We start from the raw sequence: 23698 nt of genomic DNA on the forward strand, positions 1-23698 counted from the left end.
ACAGAGTGTTTGGCCTAATGTGATGACTGGAGGTGAAAGGCAGGGACTTAAAAATGGAGTGTGGGGGAGCCCTGGATATAAGTTTGGATATAAGTATTGCCAGTAAATATAAATACTCAAAGAAATGTCTTCCCGTGTTCTAAAATAAACAAAAAACATAAACTGGTGTTCTAAAAGAAACAAAAAACAAAAACCCCATAAACTGGTCACATGGGTTTAAAAAGGGTTTGAAGAGTTTATCACTTGACTTTTGTTCAAGAAGAAAGAACCATTTCAATGATGGAAGAATGTCAATCCTCTAACAAAAAATGTAGGAAACATTTGTAAAGAGTCAGATTTTTACAGCTTGCAGAAAATTTGGCTGAAATGAAATGGCAAGGAATTAAGTACTCTAAAAGTTTAGTATGAGGGCCTGGTTTGGTGGCTTATGCCTGTAATCCCAGCACTTTGGGAGGCTAAGGCGAGTGGCTCACCTGAGGTCAGGAATTTGAGACCGGACTGGCCAACATGGCGAAACTCTGTCTCCGTTAAAAACACAAAAATTAACAGTCCGTGGTGGTGTGCAACTGTAGTCTCAGCTACTCAGGAGGCTGAAGCAGGAAATATCTCAGGAACCCAGGAGGTCACTGTGAACCATGATCGTGCCACTGCACTCCAGCCTGGGCAACAGAGTAAGTCCCTGTCTCTAAATAAATAAATAAATAAATAAATAAATACTATTTAGTATGATAAGACAGTGTTGGTTTTGGTTCAAGTGCTCCTTGTACCTGTTTCTGATTTTGTGTCCTTGGGCACATAAGTAAACTGTCTAAGCCTATTTCTTTAGCTGTAAACTAGGGATTCTGGTACCTGCCTCTTGATAATTAAAAGGATCATGTGACCAAGTGCCCAGGCCTGCGTGAGGCAGTAGTAGGTAATCACTTATTAATTGAATGACTAGCCCCCTGTAATTTTTAAAGATAAAACTGTGAATAGATCTCTTTATTCAACATGTAAGTATGTATTACGTTTTTTAAAAATAGAATATTGTTCTGGACATTATAGAAGGGGGAAAAGAAAAAACAGACTGAATTCTTTCTTTACTAAGTACTTACAGTCTCACTGGGGAATTTGTCCTTACTAGAATAATTGTGACACTCTAACTACTTACAGGATTGCCATACCAGCTATTAATACCACAGGTGTTTGGAGGAGGTAAAGATTGCTCAATATAAATTTGGTTAAGAAACTTGGAGTGAGGCAGGCTTTGAGTTGGTCCCTTAAATGTTGACAATTTGAATTGGTGAAGCAAAAGAAGTTAGAGGACTGCCTTTATAACATCATGGTGCTTGGGGGTACTGGAACCTAGCTTGCCTGGAAAACAGGTGAGAACAAAGTCTGTGAATTATAGGACCTTAGAAGTCCAGAGATAGCAAAATGCCTAAAGATGTTAGACTACCCAACTCCTCTTCTTAGTAACATGGGGAGGGAGTCCAGTGGGTAATTAAAAGCTCAGGCTCTGGGTTCCCATTCTGGTTAGGATTCTCATGGATCTGGATTAAGATTCCAACTCTGCGACCTTATAACTGTGGACTTTGGATCTTATCAGGCTCTCTTAACCTCAGTTTCTTCTGTAAAGTGGGCTTTTCTGTCTATACCACCTGTACAGCCTTGTGCCATGGCACACAGTCGCAGAAACAGCAAGCCCTTGAAATCAGGCTTTCTGACTTTGTCTAATCTCCTGCTTTAGCAAAGACATCAATTCTCCCTCCTTTTATGTAATTGGTGGCTGAGTCTCTGACAAGGCATGTTCCTGCCCACAGGGCTTCACATTTGGCAAAGCTGGAGAGATCCTCACCAAGCGACTCCGATACATGGTTTTCCGATCCATGCTCAGACAGGTATGTTTATTGAGGGCTGTGCCCTGGGATGTGTAGAACTCCCCATGTGTGCGCCTTGGACTCAGACAGTGGGAGCTCTGTCTTGTTTCCCGGGCCTAGCTCCTATATTGGTTGTTCCTCAGTCTTATGTCAGAGATGCAGCTGAACTGCCCCCTAGGTTCAGGCAAGGCTCTACTGTCTGTCTGTTCTGGGTGGGCACAAGGAGCTGGACCAGTTTGAGACAGAGCCTCCAGAATAGATTCACCTCCAGTCTGTGTCTCAGCAGTGGTGGTCAGTGCAGGCAGAAGGCATCTTTGATACTCCTCATCCCTTTCCTCTCTTTCCTTCTTTCTTCTGGGAAACCCAGGGCACAAGCGTTTCTTTCCATCAAGAGATGCCCTCTGTACTCTTTCTTTCTACAAATCAAAACTCATCCCTGTGACCCATTCCTCACTGCCCATTTTCTTTTCTGAGGCTAGTCTGAAATACTAGTTCAAGCTGCAGTGTTACTGGCTGATAATGGGTTTAATGGAATGCTGCTCACATTTTGCAGCTTCAAAACCCTAACCATTGACACATGTGAATGTTTTCCTGGGGAAATGGGGAAGGAAATTATAGGAATGTAAATCAGAGCAGCCCAGTTCAAAGGGGAAAGTTCCTTTAACAATCATGAAAATTTTGTATGTGACCTAATAACTTTCCATTTTAAAAATCACTAATCACTTGCCATTGAGTAAAATGATGCTTTAGAAGTCTGCCCCATATGTGCCAGGGATACTCGAACCCTGGCTAAGAGGCATCAGTTTGGTGTGTTAGGTTTTCTAGAGGGCATTCACATTTTGCCAGCTGTCTCTGGTTCCTCAGTTCTTCCCCATTCCTCCCATCACCATTTAAAAACAAAATGTATTTATTGAAATTGCTGGCAAGTGACTGACAGAGCCAGGACTGAATCTGAGTGAGAGAGCACAGTTTGATGGGAAACCCTGTCCTTGAACTCTTAGGTTGAACTGTATTTATAACTCAGTTTCCACTTAGGTCTACACTGACCTTGCTCCAGGTCCAAATTTCCCATTACCCAACCAGCCTCCAGGCCAACTGCTACATCCATTATACTTTGGCAGCTGAGCTGATGGTTAGTGGAATGCCTCCTCCATAAATTGTTAAGTAGAGCAAGCATTTATTAAGTGCCTTCTGCTTACAAGGTCTAGTACTTAGTATTGTAAGGCATTCAAACCTGAATGGTCCCTGTGTTCAAGGACGTTACATTCCTGTGCAGAGACACTTTTAACCACTTAAGAATATTGAAAAGCAAGTTGATACATACTATAATAAATTATAGCACTTTTTTTTCTTAAATATTTTTGGGAAAAGTGATAGATACTTCTTTAATGTAAATAACCAGTTTAGATAACTTCTTAGGGACCACTGTTATTTGTAAAACACATAAATTCATACTTCAAATTCACAATCATGTTAGTATCTGTGTATTTAAAAATGTAAATGGTTTTACAAAGAAAATCTTATTTTATGTTGAATGTTATATTTTAATCTGGATTACTTTTGTTGATTTCTTTTTGACTCAAATCATTTGTACTGCCCTGAGCTACATTTATCTAACTGCTTGTTCAACCTCTCTATTGGATATCTAATAAGGGTTTCACTGTTTAACATTTCCAAAATTGAGCTTTTGACTCTTCTCCTCCCCACCAGACTTATTCCTTACTCCCTCTTCCCCCATATCAGTAAGCAACATCTCCATTCTACCAGTTGTTTGGGCTAAAAACCTTGAAGCCATCTTTGACTCTTCTCTTTCTATCAACATTGCAGAAGCTTCCTAGCTGATCTCCCTGCCTCCATTCTTATCCCAATCTGGTAGGTTCACCTTAAAACAGCCAGAGTCATTTTTCTAAAATAGAAATCAAGTCATATCCCACTGCCCAAACCTGCTGAAGGCTGCCCGTAGCTCACAGGATAAGATCTGGAATCCTGACAGTTGCCCATAAGGCCACACACTATGTGGCCCCCACTGTCTCTCAAATCTCGTCTCCTACAACCACCTTTTCCAACACAACATCTATTTCATACACAGTGGCTCACTGCCCAAGAGTAGGAGAGGGGAAGATCAGAGGAGCCAAATGAGAACACAAATCTGTCCAGAGGAAGGGGAGGCTTTTACAAACTCACACAAAAGTTCTTTTTAGGCTGCTGGCAGCCTTTAAAGCTTTCTTGCTGGTGTATGAACAGATCAGGTAAGCCTTTGCCTCAGGGCCTTTGCACATGCTCTTTCTGCTTTTCCTGAGGTATTCTCATCCTTTCCTTCATTCAGGCCTCTGTTCAGATGTCCCCTTAGACAGGCCTTCTCTTTCCCCTCCCCAGTCACTAAAATGGCACCTCCCCTCACTTTTCTGTTCTTCTTACCCTGCTCAATTTTTCTTTTATTTGTACCTTCCATCTCTAGAATCTAAGCTTCACAAAAGCAACTACTTTGTCTTTTTTGTTTGTACAGGTCCAACACTTAGAAATCATGCACAGGACAAAGTAGGCACTCAGAAATTTTTGTGACAAATGAAATGATCTATTTATGTGTTTTTATATTAAGTTTCTTTCTTGTGTATTGAATGTCGCATCCTGAGTGCTAAATGCCGGGGATATAAGTATAAACAAAACTGACCCTGTTGCTGCCCTCTTGGAGCAGAGAGTCTCATAAACAGAGCTTTAAGATAATAAAATCATTTTCTGTGCCACAGGATGTGAGCTGGTTTGATGACCCTAAAAACACCACTGGAGCATTGACTACCAGGCTCGCCAATGATGCTGCTCAAGTTAAAGGGGTACGTGCCTCCTTTCTACTGGTGTTTATCTTAATTGGCCATTTTGGACCCCAGCATAAAACTAATTTTCTCCTTACAGGTGTTAGTTATCATCATTAAGAAAATGTTGGATAGATATCTAACCTACGAACATATCACATGCTTTTTATAGCAACATGTTAACTATTTAAACATTATATACTGTAGAGCATATAGATAACTTATAAACCTTTTGCTATTGCTATTATTCATGCTATTAACAAGATGCATGAAGAATCATTATTTAGAAAAGAGAGTGTAAAGTGCTCAATCAACATAAAACAGTAATTGCTCCTGAAGAAAGGATGTATTTAATTGCTGTAAGAAAGTTTAGGGTCACTGTGGTTACAGAAGGGAGGGAAGACAGTCCTCTAAAATATAGATTGAAAGAAATGAAAAGCACATTAAAAAGTTAAAGCAAGGATAGAATAACTTTAGTCTTTATCTTTAATAACTTTAAACTTTAATAATTGTAATAAATTTTGCTACTGTATGAATCTCTTGATATAACTAGATACTATTGAACCAGCAGGTTTTGATTTTTGGCTGAAGTGACAATTTCTTCTACAACTGTTTATGGCAAAAGTCCACAAAATGATGTAGAATTTGAAAAAATTCATGTGATCTCTGGTGTGTCTTTTCCCCTCTTGAACCTTATCCATCTTTATCTTTAAATCTTTCTGGAAGATAGTACTATACTAACATTTCTTCTATCTAATATATAGGGCTTCTTTAAGAATAAATTAAGCTATGAATGAGGAAACACATAGAGTTATAACATTGAAATATAAACCTTAGGAGTCCCTCTTTTTCTGTTGTTTGGAATAGTTTCAGAAGGAATGGTACCAGCTCCTCTTTGTAATTGTTGTTTTAATACAAACTTCTTTGCTTAAAGCAAACAAAACAATAAAAATCAGGATTTAGATCAAGTTGTATAGAATGTAATTACAGGTGCATGCCTGTAATCCCAGCTACTTGGAAGGCTGAGGCATGAGAATTGCTTGAACTCAGGAGGTGGAGGTTGTAGAGCTGAGATCGCACCACTGCACTCCAGCCTGGGTGACAGAGCAAGACTATGTCTCAAAAAAAAAAAAAAAAAAAAAAAAAAAAAAAAAGAAAAGAAAAGAAAAGAAAAGAAGACAAAGTAGCTGGAATAAAGTGAGTGAAAAGAAGAAACAGTGTGAATAGGCCAAAAGGGGCAAGCATAGAAGGAGGCTGTTGCAGTAATCCAGGACAGAGATGATAGTGTTTTAGACTAATGTGGTTATACAAAAGGTTATACAAAATTTTAAGATATAATTAATTCTGGATATATTTTAGATGTACAGCCAATAGAATGTATTGGTTGGATTAGATGATGGATATGAGATAAAGGGAATTTAAAGATGACTCCAATTATTTTTTACCTGCACAATGGAGAAAAATGGAGTTGAGTTTTTGTTTTTTTTAAAGAGAGTAGCCCTGGGCTACTCTCTTTGTAGCCCAGGCCAGACTACAGTGGTGTTATTATAGCTCACTATAAGCTAGAACTCATGGGCTCAAGCAATCCTCCCTTCTCCAGCCTTCCTGCTAGCTAGGACCACAGGTGTGCACCACCATGTCCTGCTAATTTTTAAATCTTTTGTAGAGACAGGGTCTCCCTATGCTGCCCAGTCTGGTCTTGAACTCCTGGGCTCAAGCGATCCTCTTGCCTCAGCCTCCCAAAGTGTTGAGATTACAGGTGTGAGCTGCCATGCCCCGCTGGAGTTGATCTTTATGAAATTCAGAAGCCTGTTGGAGAAGCAGGCTTGGGGGAGAATGGAGAGTTCTGTATGAGACATGGTAAGTTTGTGATGTCTGTATTAGACATCCATGTGTAGATATCAAGAAGGCTAAACTTTGCACTGCTAACTTTAGTAAACCTTTTCTATAATTGGTTTACCAAATAAGTTTTACTGTGCTGCTGCATTCATTCTGGTCCTCAGAACTGTATAGACTCCTACTCTGTAGGAGGAATATATGTAGGACAGTGAGCATTAGTCTCTGGAATAAAGGAACAGTAACCAGTGCAATGTGACATTGCACAGTATGACACAGATCCTGTGGTATGGGCTCATGTGCCTTGATGGACAAACATCCCGCATCACATTTGACGTGGAAGACACAATCCTGGAGGCAACTCAGTCTTTTGCAGCGGAACCCGGAGCAGATGTATTCAGGGCATTCTGTATTGCAGTTTTTCTTCCTTCCTCTCAAATTCCTCTGGTGTTATGACCTGCCTTAGGCCACAGTGAGTTCCCATATTTGTAAAATTGGTGGTCACTTTTTCCCTCCACAGAGCTGTTTGTGAGGCCCTTTGCCATATTCACTGTCTCTAATTGCCTGCTGGGGTCAACCTTCTGCTTTTCACTTTTTTCCCCAAAGACACCTCGAACTGGCACTTCCATGGCCCTGCCAAGATGGCTGCACTCACCTTATGTGAGCCACTCAGGCAAAACTATTTTCCAGAACTTAGAACAGGGCTAAAAAGGAAAGACCAGGGAAGAGGAAATGAGCAGGTTGGCAAACACTGTCAACTTAGGAAAGCCCAGTGTAGCTGTTATCACAGATTGGCTGAGAGAGGACTGTTGGATCTACTTTATACCACTAACTGATCTGTTTTTGGCTGATAGGTTTTGGTTCCTCCCCTCAACCCTAGTCTTTACAATGAAAATTTTCTGGCTACTAAGCTGTGCTCTTCCGTTCATCTTAGTCCTCATATTTCTATAGACTCCTACTCTATAGGAATAGATGTAGGACAGTGAGTGTTAATCTTCAGAATAAAGAAACAGTAACCAGTGTAATGTCTGAAGTGCTAAATCAAATGAAGCTGAGGAGTTAAATCTCCTTGCGGTTTAAGGTCTTAGACTTTTTAGTTACTCTTTTTGGTACATTAAAGAATTTGCCATCTTTAATCCATCTTATTTATTTCTGTAGCCCTTCACTACTATCCAAAGCTGCACATTTATATGTCTGAAAGGTTATATAGCCGGGTAATTCCTCTGCCATGAACTCACACCGAGAAGTGATTGTAGGTGATATTCTAAGAGCTTCTCTCACAAGCACATAAGTCAGTAGCTGTGGTGGGAAATGAGCTCTGAGTAGAACTTGTAGATACTGAGAACAGGAGCAACCTATATCATCCCTGTGGCACAGCCCTTCTCCAGCTTGCATCCTTTGACCTTCAAACTACAGATGTGAAATGCAGAGAGCTGGCTTTGAAAACCATTCTAGTCTGATTTATCCCAAATTTGGCAAATCATCCCTTTAATATAAGCTCAGTGATTGCATCAACTAAATATACAGGTGTTATATTATTTATGATATCTCTTTCAGCCCTGGTGCAGCTCCATGGTATGGAATTTAATGTATTTAAAGGCTACTGATAGTTACAGCACTCTTTTCCTAAGTACAATTCTGGTGTTTATATCAGACAGGTGTTAAATGATTTTGTAGGGATTAGTGTAGGGAATTATAAAGGATTCTATTGCTACCAGAAAGGGATCCCAATGCAGACCCTGAAAGAGGGTTCGTGGATCTTGTGCAAGAAAGAATTCAAGGCGAATCCATAAAGTGAAGGCAAGTTTATTAAGAAAGTGAAAAAATAAAGAATGGCTACTCCATAGGCAGAACAGCAGCATGGGATGCTTAGCTGCTTATACTTATTATTGTTACTTCTTGATTACCTGCTAAACAAGGGGTGGATTATTCATGAGTTTCCTAGAAAAAGGAGTGGGCTCTTCCCAGAACTGAGAGTTCTTCCCCTTTTTAGATCATATAGGGTAACATTGCCATGGCATTTGTAAACTGTCATGGCACTGGTATGAGTGTCTTTGAGCATGCTAATGTATTATAATTCACGTATAATGAGCAGTGAGAACAACCAGAGGTCACTTTTGTCACCATCTTGATTTTTGGTAGGATTTGGCTGACTTCTTTACCACAGCTTGTTTTATCAGCAAGATCTTAGTGACCTGTATCTTGTGCTGACCTCCTGTCACATCCTGTGACTTAGAATGTCTAACCCCCTGGGAATGTAGCCTGGTAGGTCTCAGCCTTATTTTACCCAGCCCCTATTCAGAAAAAGCAGGTCTGGGGCCAGAGCAGGCATTTGGAATGGCTTGAGGGCACAGAATATTTCCAGGGTAGAGGAGATGTGTTGGACTAAATTATAGAGTGATGGACTAAACTGACTTTGTAGCTTGACTTTTGGTTTCAGAGTTGGAAATCTGGTTTACAGTTGGACTTTATACAGTGGTGGATTAAATTCACTTTGTAGTTTGACTTCTGACTTTAGAGCTGGAAATCAGCACACACTAATGAAAGTCATGCTTCAGACTCCCTCTGGAATTCAAGGGGAAGACAATAATGCCCACTTATTATCTTAAATTAAATTCCATAATTTTCAACTCTGTATTTTTTCCAAATTAAACATTATATCTCAAACAGACCCAGATATATTTGAATATTATTAATGATAAATATTAGGCTTAAATTATAAGTAATTATATACCTAACATTGGAAATTTCCATAATTCCCAGTTTGTCAGACTCCTTTATCTTGCTGATTTGCAGGGATTGCTTTAGTAATGTTGCTGTGATTAACGAAGGTTTTCTTGGTATTAAAAGATCCGAAGAAATAGGAATATGTAATTGAACTCTAGATTGTTGATATTCTACTTTCAGCATTCTGAAGTCATGGAAATTCTTACTGTAGAAACTCAATAAACTTATAAGTAAACCTTTACTTTTTAGTTCATTACTGAGAAAATAATGAAGATAGTCTCATGAAGGTGAGTTTTCAGAAAATAGAAGCATGAGTTGTGAAGATAATATTTTTAAAGTTTCTCTAATATGTTTTGTTTTGCAGGCTATAGGTTCCAGGCTTGCTGTAATTACCCAGAATATAGCAAATCTTGGGACAGGAATAATTATATCCTTAATCTATGGTTGGCAACTGACACTGTTACTCTTAGCAATTGTACCCATCATTGCAATAGCAGGAGTTGTTGAAATGAAAATGTTGTCTGGACAAGCTCTGAAAGATAAGAAAGAACTAGAAGGTGCTGGGAAGGTGAGTCAAACTAAATGTGATTGATTACTCAAGTAGAGTAAAATATTCTAATCAGTGGTGTTTTGTTACTCCCTGCTGCTTACTATGCTCTAAGAATGTGTTTATAACCATTCCTCAAAGCAATCTTTTTTATGCTTATTCAGTAAATTAGAAACTTACAGAAAGTAGCAAAGCCAGTTCTTGGACTCAAAAACTGATAATTAACTTTAACAAACTTTTTCAATTTTCAGGCCTTTGTTTTCACACTGTTCTTCCTTCCTACTCACTTTCCTCGTTCCCTTAGTTATTTTCTTCTTTCTTTTCTCTCACTTTCACTCTCTCTCCACTCCTTCCTTCCTTCTTTCCTTTTTTCCTTCCTTCCCTTCTTCTTTTCTTTCTTTTCTTTCAAAGTTAAATCCATTCCTTTATTAAGGAAAGTAAACCCATTTTATTTGTACATGTAAGGGGGGAGATTAAATATGGAAAAACCCTAGGGGTATTTATTATATCTGTTTTAAATTACTACCACTCTTTCTTTTTTTTATCGTGCTCCTCTCTTCATCTTATTTCTATTTATCTTTACCCTTTTTTTACTTCTTGTTTTTTCCCCCTGCATGCTTGTCTATTTTTTCCCATTATTTAACAAATGCTTATGTGGCATTTACTGTGTTTCCTGGCAAATGTCTTACTCCTTATAGCAACCATATGGGGTCTATTATCTCATTTTTCTGGTGGGGCAGAGGCACACACAGGCAGGTCATGGCTCTGGACTTTAGAGCTGATAGATCTTGGAGCCAGAATTCAAACTCAGACAGTTGTGCTCCAAAGTTGTTTCTCTTTCTGTTATAAAATGAAGAGTTCCTCTGATGGCAGAACGCAGTCTGATATCACATGACCTGTATCATAGTGGAAATGAGAGGTCAGAGCAGGGCGGACTGCCATAACTAACATTTAGGACAGGGATATATGTGTGATGAACGTTCTGAGGTTCCCAGGAGTTAGGGCAGGGACTCACACAGATCAGAGTGGACTCACACAGATCAGAGTGGCTCTGGTTGTCAGTAGGCCCAGCTACCTCACCAAGTGAATGATGAGGAAGGCCCCAGATGTTGGTCATTGCCACTAATGCTTTATCCTTTACCTCTTTGCTATCTCTTCAGACTATCCCATTTTTGGGGGGTTCTCTCTGGAAAATCTTTTGGCCCAGCTGTAGTGCCTCCCCAGCCAGTGTCTGTAGGGATCAAACTTCATGTCAGGCATCCTATCAGGCTCCCAGAGGCCCATTTCTGGAGGTACATCAGGATGGTGTTGACCCACAGGGGTCTATTGTGGTCTGGCTCAAGTAACATTGGCCCCTGCTGGGGAATACATTCTGTGCCAATGACTCCATTTAATACTATACTTTGGGGATCTCCCCCATGGTGTTGACTCTTCCCCTGAGAAGATGGAAAAATCTAGGACAAAATACAAAAAAAGGAGAAAGTATTCTAGTTAACAGTGAGGTATTTGAAATGTCCCAGTGGGGAGTCTTAGATTGCTTTTAGGAAGAAGATGATCCAATCTGATCCCAAGCTAATTCATGCAAACCACAGGTTAGCACCTTTGAAGTGACAATGAGATTTAAGACTCTTGGAGTCCTGTCAGGGGGACCAAAGGAAGGGGACAGATGGAAATGAATTATGTGTGGATATGGCAGATTTTCAGAGTAAAGGTCAGGGATGTGATACATGTTCTAATTCAGGGGTGGCTCATGAGAGGGGCGGAAGTAGGTAGGGAAAGTAGTGATTCTGCACCAACCAGTCCACATAATATTGAAAATCAACTTCCACCTGATCACAATTCTCAAGCTGCTGTTTAGTACTTCTTATATAACAAGTATCATACTAACAGCTCTAAATACATGATCTAATTTAATGCTCTCAATAACCCTGTTGAACTCTCCCTGTTGGATAGATAATGAAATCCAAGATTCAGAGAGATCAAGTAACTTGCTCACAGTCACACAGCAACAGCCTCCTAACCAATCTCCCTGCTTCTACTCCTTCCATTCTTGTCCAACTATATTCTACATTCTTACAGAAGTCATTCTGATCTCTCATAAATACAAATCTGATAATGTCAACCCTTACTTCAGAGTCCCAAATGGCTTCTTATCATACTTGGAACAAAATCTAATCTTTCATCATGGATTATCAAACTCTGTATGATTGAACTCCTGATGACCTTTATGACCTTATCTGGCATCACGGTCTCTTATGCCTGCGTGCCCTGGCCCAGTGGACATTCTTGCAATTCCTGGAACGTTTTAAGCTGATTGCCTCTGATCTTCTCTTGGCTGACTTTACATTATTCATACCCTAAAATTATTACCTTTTCAGAGAGGCCATTCCTGACACCTGAATTAATTCATGATACTTGTCAGCCCTTGATGTTTCTTTCCTATTTATTTGTTTATTGGTTAATGGTGTATGATTTGTTTATTGATTAATGGTGTATACGACATTAGAGCCCACTCTTATTCTGACTGCATGAGGTCAAAATCTGCTCATAACCTCTACCCTGCCTGTGATCTGTGCTCTGTAGTTTTTCAGCACATTATTGTGGACTAGTAAGCATTTCTATAAAATGCAGGTGACCCTTGAACAGCACAGGTTTGAACTGAGTGGGTCCACTTATATGTAGTTTGTTTTCAATAAATGTATTGGAAAATTTTTTGAAGATTTGCAACAATTTGAAAAAACTCACAAGCCATGTAGCCTAGAAATATCAAAAAATTAAGAAAAAGTTAAGCATATTATAAATGCATAAAATATATATAGTTACTAGTCTTATCATTTACTACCATAAGATATACACAAACTTATTATTTAAAAAGTTAAAAATGATCAAATTTTATCCACACAAACACTTACAGACCATATATGGCATCATTCACAGTTAAGACACATGTCAACAACTGTAAAGATACAGTGTGACATGCTTTGGCTGTGTGTCCTCATCCAAATCTCACCTCCAATTGTAATAATCCTCACATGTTATGGGAGGGACCCAGTGGGAGGTAATTGAATCATGGGGGTGGGTTTTTCCCATGCTATTCTCATGATAATGAATAAGTCTCATGAGATCTAATGATTTTATAAAGGGGATTTCCCCTGCATATGCTGTCTTGCCTGCTGCCATGTGAGATGTCCCTCTGCTCTTCCTTCATCTTCCGCCATGATTGTGAGGCCTCCCCAGCTATGTGGAACTGTGAGTCCACTAAAACCTCTTTCCTTTATAAATTACCCAATCTCAGGTATGTCTTTATTAGCAGCGTGAGAACAGACTAATACATAGTGTTAAATCATAAAGTAAAAACATAGTATGTACTGTACTACCCCAGTAATTTTGTAGCCACTTCCTGCTGCTACTGCAGTGAGCTCAAGTGTTGTATCTGCTTAAAATGCAGTGACACTAATCATCTCAGCAGGAGCAGTTCCTCTCTCCAGTAAATTGCATATTGCAGTAAAAAGTGATCTCTCATGGTTCTTGCATATTTTAAAACTCATGATTAGTGCAATATCATAAACACTAAATAATACCAGGGAACCCATATGAAGTACCACTAGTGATGCTGGAAGTGCTCCCAATAAGCAGAGAAAAGTCATGACATTACAGGAAAAAGTTGAACTGCTTGATGTGTACTATAGATGTGAGGTCTGCAGCTGCAGTTAGTTGCCTGCCATTTCAAGATAAATGAATCTAGCATAAGAACCATTGTAAAACAAACAACAACAACAACAAAAAAACAAAATTCATAAAAGCCATCACTGCAGCTACAACAGCAGGTGCAAAAACCTTGCACTTTTTGTACAATACCTTTATCTCATATTGAAAATGCAGCTTTTACATGGGTGCAGGATTGCTGTAAGAAAGGCATACCTGTAGACTCTAATATGATTAGAGGAAAAGCAAAGTCAATTCAAATTAAAAGTAAGATGAAGGATCTAGAGCTGGATAATTTAATGCCAGCAAAGGATGGTTTGATAATTTTAGAAAGAGATTTGGCTTTAAAAAAATGTCAAGATAGCAGGAGAAGCAACTTCTGCCAATCAAGAGGCAGTAGAAATGTTCCTAGATGCTATTTTAAAAAAATCATTGAGAAGAAAGAATATCTGCCTGATAAGGTATTTAATGCAGTGGAAAGTGCCCTATTTAAAAAAAAAAAAAATGCCACCAAGGACTTTTATTAATAAGGAGGAAAAGCAAGTCCAAGGATTTACGTCAGAAAGGAATAGACTAACTCTGCTGTTTCGTGTAAATACAGTCAGGTTTAGGATGAGTCCATATGTAGAGATATGCCCTTATGTGTAAAACTGCTCATCCCTGATCCTTGAAGGGAAAAGATAAGCCTCAGCTGCCAGTCTTTTGATTGTACAAAAAGAAGGCGTGGACAATGAGAGCCCTTTTTCCGGATTGGTTACATTGATGCTTTGTCGTTGAAGTCAGGAAGTACCTAGACAGTAAGGGACTGCCTTTTAAAGTTCTTTTGATATTAGACAATGATCCCGGCCACCCAGAACTCACGAGTTTAATATCAAAAGTATTGAAGTGGTCTGCTTGCCTCCCAAACATGTCTCTAATTCAGCCTTTAGATGAGAGGGTTATACGAATCTTTTTTTTTTTTTTTTTTTTTAATAAATTTTTTATAGACATGAAGTCTCAGTGTGTTGCCTGGGCTGGTCTTGAACTCCTGAGCTCAAGCGATCCTCCCGCCTTAGTCTCCCAAAGTGCTAGGATTACAGGTGTAAGCCACTGTGCCTCGCCACTCATAAGGATTTTTAAGGCTCATCACAAAGCACATGGTACTCTACAGAAAGGATTGTTAACGCTATGGTAGAGAGCCATCATAGAGAAGAACATCATGCAAGTCTGTAATCCTAAAACGATAAATTTCTGCTGAAGAAAACTATGTCCAGATGTACATGATTTCACAGGATTTATGACAGAGCCAATCAAGGAAATCACAAAAAGAGATAGGAGATATGAAAAAAAAAAAAAAAAAAAAAAAGTGGTGGGTGAAGACTTTCAAGGTATAGATTTTGGAGAAATTCAAGAGCAAATAAACATCACACCAGAGGAATTAACAGAAGATGATTTGATAAAGATGAGTGTTTCCAAACCAGTGCCAAACAGTGAGAAAGAAGATATAGGAGAAGCAGTGCCAGAAAACTGACTTTACACAATCTGGCAAAAGAGTTTCCGTTACTCAGGACTGCTTTTAACTTGTTTTATGACATAGACCCTTCTGTGATACAGGCACTGAAACTGAAGCAAACAGTGGAGGTAGGATTGGTACCATATTGAAACATTTTTAGAGAAATGAAAAAGCAAAAAGTCAGACAGAGACCGCAATGCATGTCAGTAACCAGTTGTGCCTGCCTTTCCCGCCGTTCCTTCCACTTCCTCTGCCTCTTCCCCTGTACTACCCTTGAGACAGCAAGACCAATCCCTCTTCTTCCTCCTTTTCCTTAGCCTATTCAATATAAAGATGGTGAAGATAAAGACCTTTATAATTGATCTACTTCCACTTAATGAATAGTAAATATATTTTCTCTTCCTTGTGATTTTCTTAGTAACATTTTCTTCCCTCTAGCTTACTTTGTTATAAAAATACAAATACATATAACATACAAAATATATGTTAATTGGCTGTGTTATTGGTAAGACTTCTGGTTGACAGCAGGCTATTAGTAGTCGAGTTTTGGGGGAGTCGGAAGTTACATGTGAATTTTCAACTGCATGAGGGGTCAGTCTCCCTAATCCCTATGTTGTCCAAGGCTCCATTGTAGATACTTTTTTCCTTTTCAGAAATAAAAGCCATAAACTTGTTTATTTGAGGGTGGGAAGAGTAATGTCAGGAGGCTGTTTTTTCTTTCTAGAAACATACATTTTTATTTCTTCAAAATTATTTAGTACATAACAGTTTCTGAGGGAAACTCGATGCTATTTGTTCTTGAATTAGAAGTTCTCTCTCCTCGTGGTAATTACTGAGTCTCCATTTAAAACTCTTGGAATAAATGAAGCTGTGAGGATGCAGGGTGCTAATTAAGCCTTTTCCTAATTGCTTCATTGTGTGTCAAGATGAAGACAGTCCTGAAGTTATTATGCTGTTTTACTCACCATGCAAGGTCTGTGACTCAAACTCCCACTTTTATTGGGCTAAGTACATACTAAAAAGCAATGACATTTACAAACCAATCTCAGACAAGACACTCCTGCCTTAGAAAATGGTGCACAGAAAATATTTCTTAAAACCATTACACTGAAATATACAGTAAAGTCTATTTTTCAGCAGACATTGTTATAGTCTGTTGAGTTTTCTTACTAATCTGGAAAACCTGTTTGTTTGAATTCTGATAATTAGAAATATTTCTAATGCGTCTGACAAAAGGATTGTCTTTGGGAATTTGAAGGTGAATTTTTTCTTCTCGCCTTTTGCTTTCTGCACTTTTACGGTTTTCTAAAATGACTATATATCATTTTTATAATGTGTAAAAGAAGTTTATAAAATATTTTAACATAAACCTGACATTTTCCTAACTTTCTAAGTAGCTTATGGTAAACATAATTCAATCTTCTTGGCCTGTCAGTGTAAGAATACTATTTTTAATTTTATTTTTAAACAAGTTTTTGTTTCTAAGAATGTTACTTTTTTTACTTCTAATAGCTTTTGATATTAGTCTTCAAAACTGACTTAATGTCTTATGAAGTGCTGCTGTTATGTTTGAAGTTAGGTAATTTATGTAGAATTCAGAGAATAAATGGAATTTCACATTTATGATTTTTAAGCTATAAAACATGCTAAATTAAATGTGTCTTTATTAGAATCTGTTCTGACCAGTGTAGAGGCCAAAGAGAGGAAGAACATCTTAAACAATAAGGAGTCATTTCTCTTGGTGACTTATAATTCTGGAAATTATTTCTGTTAGAATCATAGCATTAAAAGGGACTTTAGAGACCCTCTAGTCCATCCTCCTCATTTCGCAAATGAGGAAAATGAGACAGCATTTTGGTTCAAGGTGGTGCGGCTGATGTAGGCTGAAATCTCATCTTGTACACTGGTGTTCTTTGCTTTTTCCATATCCTTTTACTCAGACTCCAGAGATGATGAAGGATGTGTGTTTCTAATCAAATTGCCTTGTTGGAAGTAACATTCAATTACAACATAATTGAATGATGGAAACTTCCTTTTTAAGATGGAGTCTCACTCTATTGCCCAGGCTGGAGTGCAGTGACACCATCTTGGCTCACTGCAACCTCCGTCTCCCAGGTTCAGGCGCTTCCTCTGCCTCCCAGTAGCCTGGAATTAAGGCATGTGCCACCATGCCCAGCTAATTTTTGTATTTTTAGTAGAAACAGGGTTTCACCATGTTGGCTGTGGCTGATCTCAAACTCCTTCCCTCAAATGATCCACCTGCCTCCATCTCCCAAACTGCTGGGATTACAGGCATGAGCCACCACACCCAGCCCAAGCTTGATAGTATGTGCCACATTCCTTAAAAAGTTAAAAAAGCTTCATTCAAGCCAGGTGTAGTGCCATGTGCTTGTAGTCCTAGCTACTTGGCAGACTGAGGCAGGAGGATTGCTTACCCAAGTGTGTGAGGCTGCAGTGAGCTATGATGCTAACACCTGTGAATAGCCACTGCACTCTAGCCTGGGCAACAGAGCAAGACCCTGTCTCTTAAAAAAAAAAAAGTTAGTTTTCTTTGACCTATTAATTTCACCTTAAGAAATTTTCCTAATAAACCAATTCAACACAGACAAATGTTTAGGTACAAAGATGTTTATCTCACCATTATTTTTAATAAAAAAGAAGTGGAAAACCTGGCTCGACAATAAAGGAATGCTTAATTGGTTATGATATTAAAGGACTCATTACACATCTCATTATTAATGTGTATTTAATGAACTTGGAAAATGCTTTTGATATGAGGGTAAAAAATAATGATATAGAGCTAAATATAGAGTTTCATTCCAATCTTGTTAAATATATTTATGCCCTTAGGAAAAAAATTATGCAAATGTGTAAAATATACCTTTTTTTTTTTTTTTTTAAAAGGACACATTTATTCAGCGTCATGATCATACTGTTACATTTAACAATCAACAGCATGGGTGCAAAAAAATATCTACATTAAAACCCTTTGTTGTAATGCTTTACACTTTCCACAGAACAGAAACTAAAATAACCTGTTATACAATTAGTCACAAATATAGTCCTCGTGTTTTTTGCCCATACACATGAGTATTTGTCTAAACATGTATTCTTGTCGCAGCTAGGCCCTGCCACTAATGTGCTTGTCTGAGTTCACAAATCTGTTGTAAACTGTAACTTCCCTGTCACTTCTCTGGCTCTTATCTCCTGCTAAGCTTTGTTTCCTGGCAGTAATTTAAAATCTTCTGCCACTGCCGTAGCTACTGCTGCTACTGGAACTGCCATAGCTACCTTGGTTTCATGGTTTGGCAGAGTACTGGCCTCTACTAGCAAAAGGGGCCAGAGCTTCTGCCTCCAAAGTTTCCTCCCTTGATGGGTCCAAAATGTAAAGACTAATTGTTGTAAATGCCAAAATCATTGTAGCTTCCACCACCTCCAAAATTGCTTCCATCATTACCAAATCCATTATAGCCATCCCCACTGCCACCATATCCACCACCACCACAGCTGCCACCAAAGTCACCATGACCACTGAAGTTTCCTCCACCACCAAAGTTGTCATTCCCACCGAAACTACCTCCATGACCACCACCAAAGTTCCTAGAGCCACTTCGCTTCTTTGGCTGAATGAATCACTCTCCATCTCTTGCTTTGATAGGGCTTTCGTAACTTCACAATTGTGGCCATTCACAGTATGGGTATTTCTCAATGACAGTCTTATCCACGGAGTCATGGTCATCAAAACTTAAAAAGTAAAGCCCCTTTTCTTACCACTGCCTTGGTCAGTCATGATTTCAATCATTTCAATTCTTCCGTACTGTTCAAAATAATCTCTTAGGTGATGTTCTTCAGTGTCTTTAATGCCACCAGTGAATATTTTTCTCACAGTTGGGTGGCCATTTGGTCTTTGAGAATCTTCTCTTGAGACAGCTCTCTTTGGTTCCGCAACTCTTCCATCTACCTTATAGGACCTTGCATTCATGGCTGCATACACCTCCTCCACAGTGGCATATGTGACAAACCCAAAGTCCCTTGAGCGCTTTGTATTCTCTCATTACCACACAGTCCGTGAGCGTCCCCATTGCTCAAAATGACTCCTCAGGCTCTCATCGGTTGTTTCAAAGCTCAACCCTCCAATGAAGAGCTTCCTCAGCTGTTTGGGCTTTTTAGGAGACTCTGACTTAGACATGATGGCAGGGGAGAGATAGACTTTAACGATGCTTCCTTGGTGGCATCCACAGGCAGAAAGGAGTAAACATCCACAGGCAGAAAGGAGTAAACATCCACAGGCAGAAAGGAGTAAGCTGACGAACGTATCTAAAATATATTTTTTATTGACTTAGTTCTTTCAGTATTTTTCAAGCATTCTTCAGTTGTCACAAATGGCAATGATAAAGAGAAAAATATAAACATCACATTTTAAAAATACGTGCAAAATAACTTTGAACTTAAAATGTGATCATCATAGAAGAAAGAACACTGTAATAGATGTGAAGTACTGTGAGTTCTCAGGTTAATTTTGTGAAGCCACGTAAAGCTTTGTGGCTTTAAGCAATGCCTTAATCCGTTTAAGTCTTAGCTTCTCTTTCTCCAAAGCAGAAGTCTGAATTAGTCAATCTTCCTTCCAGATCTGTCCGGAGCTGCGCGCCCCGGCCATAGCGAGTAATTATTGACGATTAAACGCCTGAGCTCTATTCATTTCCACCTCTCACCTCCTTCCTAGATTTGTCCTTTTCCCCTGTATTAAATACCTTACACAAGATGGCGCTCTTCCTGCTTCTTCTTCACCCATCTTTCCTGCGCGCGCGAAAATTGTTACTTTATAGCGCAGGCGCAACATGACCTCCGACCGTTGAAACCGAAACCTGCCTGGCTACGCCCTCCGAAATGAGATCATTTCCGCCTTGGCCCAACCCCCTCCTCTCCAAGTGTATATAAGGCACTGCATTACCACCATTAAACGAGACTTGATCAGAGCACTGTCTTGTCTCCATTTCTCGTGTCTCTTGTTCCCCAAATTCCCACTCCCTCCTCCAGGGCCTGCTTCGACGATCCCGCGGGCCGGGATACAGATCCATAACTCAGTTTGATAAATTACTTAGTATCTTTTTCTACAGAGAAAATGCTCATACATAATAAAAAATATGTAATCATAAAATTATTTTCATTAGTCTGTTTTATAGAATTCAAGTTAATCACCACTGTTTACCCCTGTGCCTCTTGGTGATCGGTGCTCTCTGTTACAGATCGCTACTGAAGCAATAGAAAACTTCCGAACTGTTGTTTCTTTGACTCAGGAGCAGAAGTTTGAACATATGTATGATCAGAGTTTGCAGGTACCATACAGGTAATAACCGCTGAAGAATGGGAGGGGAGTGTGAATAATTTTTCAGTCATCTTATTTGTTTTCAGAGGGATTACTTTGGCTAGAAGGTAGGGAGCAAGTGGAGAAAGTACTCGAAGGGAACTCATTGGGAAACAGTTGTAATTATGCAGGAGAGAAATTACAAGACCCTGAACTAAGGCAGGGACATCTCTGATGTAGAACCTGTAAGAATGGGTCACTGATGAGAAGGGAGGGAGACATGATGCTGAGAATGACTCTCTGATGTCCAGTTAGGATATGATCCTACAATTTGCTGTAGTTGAAAATGAGTTATTTATGGAACCTAAAATTTGAGGTACCTGTGGGACACGGAGAGGATGGTGCTTCCTGGGTTTACCTGTCTTTCTGCTTTTTACCCCTTCTCCAGTGCAGGCCTTCTTCCTTTGACACAGTCATCCCAGTGAGAGCTCTAATAAGTGGTGTGAACATAAGCAAGCCCAACCTCTCTGAGTCTGTTTCTTATAATAAAAGAGAGAGGTGGACCTTATTAATAGATTTTTAAGCTTTTATTTAAAAAAATGATGGTAGAGTCTTTTTTGTCTAAAAAAAAAATTTATTTGAAATCTTCATATGTGATGAAGATAAAAGCAGAGTTGATCTGGTAGCAGGAGGGGTTGGAGGCTGCCCACTTGCTAACCAACCTGCCCCCACTCACACCTCCATATCGCTGAGCCTCCATGTCATGATTCTAGAATGTCAACCCCTTTGTAAAGCCTTCTCTAAGACCCCCAAATAATTTAGTGCTTCTGCTTTCTTCCCATAACAGATTATTCATAAGGCACCTTCAATGCATAAATAGTAATTCAACTCAACTCAGGTCTCCTAAGTCAAGAACATGCCTGTTTCCTCTGTGTCACCCATCAGGGTACCTGCAACTTGTAGGTGTTGGGTAAACGTGTGCAGAATGAATATTTATATAGAGTACTTACATGTTGTGTGTCCAAAAGTGGGGGGAAAGGGAGAAAACTTTTACTTATTGATCCCTAACTGGCTCTTTACAGTCATTGGATTATTTTCTCTTTACATCAACAGTTTGAGGTGTAGTTAATTCTACATTAAAGATAAAGACACTGAGTCTCAGAGGTTAGGCAGTTTCCCAAATTTGCACAACCGCCAAGTGTAAAGTGTGGACCAAACTTAGTTATTTGGAAACTAAACCCATTTTTGTTGGTCATGCCTCTGTGCCCTACTGCCAGCCTATCAAAAGATACATTTTAAGGACTGAGAAATGAAAGTGGAATGAGTTTTCAAATGTCTTCTTTTCAGAAACTCTTTGAGGAAAGCACACATCTTTGGAATCACGTTTTCCTTCACCCAGGCAATGATGTATTTTTCCTATGCTGGATGTTTCCGGTTTGGAGCCTACTTGGTGGCACATTATCTCATGAGCTTTGAGGATGTTCTGTTGTAAGTATTGGGTTATTATTTAGTTAAACTCTAAAAATAAAACTGGGATGAACATGCTTCATGTCTAGATAGGAAACCCTACTGTGAAGCCTCATGAAGAGATTCTGGTGATTCCTAAAGTGGCATTTTGCCTCTGAGTCTTCATGTGCCACCATTGAAGCACCCCCTTTCATTTGAAGGAGCAGTAACTTCTTTCCTCATTGCTGGCTCACATATAGCTGAACTTTCCAAGTCTGTCACTGGGTGGAGTGATTCCATTCAGAGATTTTGAGAAGGCCTTGGCATTTGGGAAGAAGCCTAGCCCTGAGCAAGGAGTCTGACTGGCTCCTTTTAAAGGACTTTCTTACAGAGCAAGTAAAGTGCAGATGTGTTGTACTAAGTTCTGCAAGCCCTTGGAGATTCCAGGATAAGTTTACTTTTCCTTGATATGAGAAGAGTTGGAAGGTAAGAGCCAGATGAAGTCAGAAATGACAAAGGAAAAGTTATATTGAGATTTTTCTGCTACATTGTTCTGAATGTAGATAACTGTGCCTTGGTCAGAGGAAGATAAGCCTGAAGCAGTTATACTACAAAAGTACCCAAATATGCAGTTTGGTGGTCAAAAGTATGTATAATATATCTGAGCTTCTAGATTTAGAGATGGGTAAGATTCTGCCTCTTGATAGCGTAACATAATTAGTAGCAATATAGTTTTACATTTAAACCAGAATCATATAAGCCTGGCAGTGTAATGTATTAGTATAGTATTTCTTTCCTTTTTAAACATTGAGCTGTTCATGCATTACAGTTTGCTCAGGAGGACCCCAAAAAAGACATCTAAATTTCCATTAAAGGTGTGCGTTGGACAAATGATATGTGGGTGCTATCTGTGATTACGACCTAGAGATCAAAACCAAGCATCACTGGCATTGGGACTTTGATTAGATAATTATTTGATATATTGCTTTACTCCAAAAAATTGAATTGGTGAAAGTTGCTGACATTGGGGCATTTAGGTTTGCAAAATCAACATTCCAAGTTAAGGAAAAGGGAGAAGACCTGTCTGAAGAGCAGTGCATTAGAAAAAGGTCCCATAGGTTTAAATGATCACAAGGCCAAGATTAACCATCGGTGTATCTTATTTAGTGCCAGTTAAACAAACAACAAACAAACAAACAAAAACTAATGACACAATATGCTACGTAAACATAGGCATAGAGTCCAGAGGAAAGAAAGTGATGGATTCCCTGTATTCTGGGAGGGTTCCCAAGTATTTTGTCAGTTCCAGGCTTGCTAATAAATATGTCTAGAGAAGGGCCGTAAAAGGAGTTATCAAAGAAGCAAAGGAGGTTTTAGTAATATTTCAAGACTTGTAGGCCTGTCATATGTAAAAGGAAGTAAATTTTTCCTTCAGTTTGAAAAAGAACTGTTTAACAATAGACAACCAAACATGCTACTTCCTAAATCAGAGGGTGGAAGCCAATTTAGGGGAGGTGTCCAGGCACGAACATGGAGAGCTGGACTTGTTACCTGTAAGGACCTTCCCAACTTTAAGTTGCTGTGATTCCCATGTCATAGATAAGAATGTCAATGCACCTTAAGAGCAACATATCTGGTTCTGTAAGAAACTTTCTTTTTGTTGCACAGTTCATAGGTTTTTAAGAATCTGATGTAATTCCAACATCACTGACTGTATCTGTTGTTGATAACCACAATAATGCCGTGTAACAACCAGCCACTAAACCTCAGAAACATACATATTTTTGCCCACAAACCTGTGGGTTAGCTGTGAAGTTCTACTGATCTGGGTTAGGCATAGTGGATCTCAGCTGGACTTACTCATGTGTCTGTAGTGGGTTGTGTCTGTAGCTGGTTGGTTGGGATTCACACAGCTCTCCTCCATGTGTGCCTCATCCTCCAGCAGGCTAGCCTGGGTTTGAGACAGTGGCA

The 23698-nt window shown here is 39.2% G+C and overlaps 1 protein-coding gene across 3 annotated transcripts in view; it reads left to right on the forward strand.

The window, feature by feature from the left end:
- ABCB1 (ATP binding cassette subfamily B member 1) overlaps positions 1-23698 on the forward strand; it is a 125962-nt gene that overhangs the window by 88751 nt on the left and 13513 nt on the right. For all 3 annotated transcript variants that reach the window (XM_073009145.1, XM_007982290.3, XM_007982288.3), the window contains 5 exons: positions 1803-1880; positions 4607-4690; positions 9597-9800; positions 20223-20323; positions 21629-21769. In XM_073009145.1, coding sequence (XP_072865246.1) covers positions 1803-1880; positions 4607-4690; positions 9597-9800; positions 20223-20323; positions 21629-21769 — 608 coding nt within the window. The remainder of the gene's footprint in view (positions 1-1802; positions 1881-4606; positions 4691-9596; positions 9801-20222; positions 20324-21628; positions 21770-23698) is intronic.

This window comes from Chlorocebus sabaeus, chromosome 21 (genome assembly GCF_047675955.1).
Source record: "Chlorocebus sabaeus isolate Y175 chromosome 21, mChlSab1.0.hap1, whole genome shotgun sequence".
In the NCBI taxonomy this organism is placed as follows: Eukaryota; Metazoa; Chordata; class Mammalia; order Primates; family Cercopithecidae; genus Chlorocebus; species Chlorocebus sabaeus.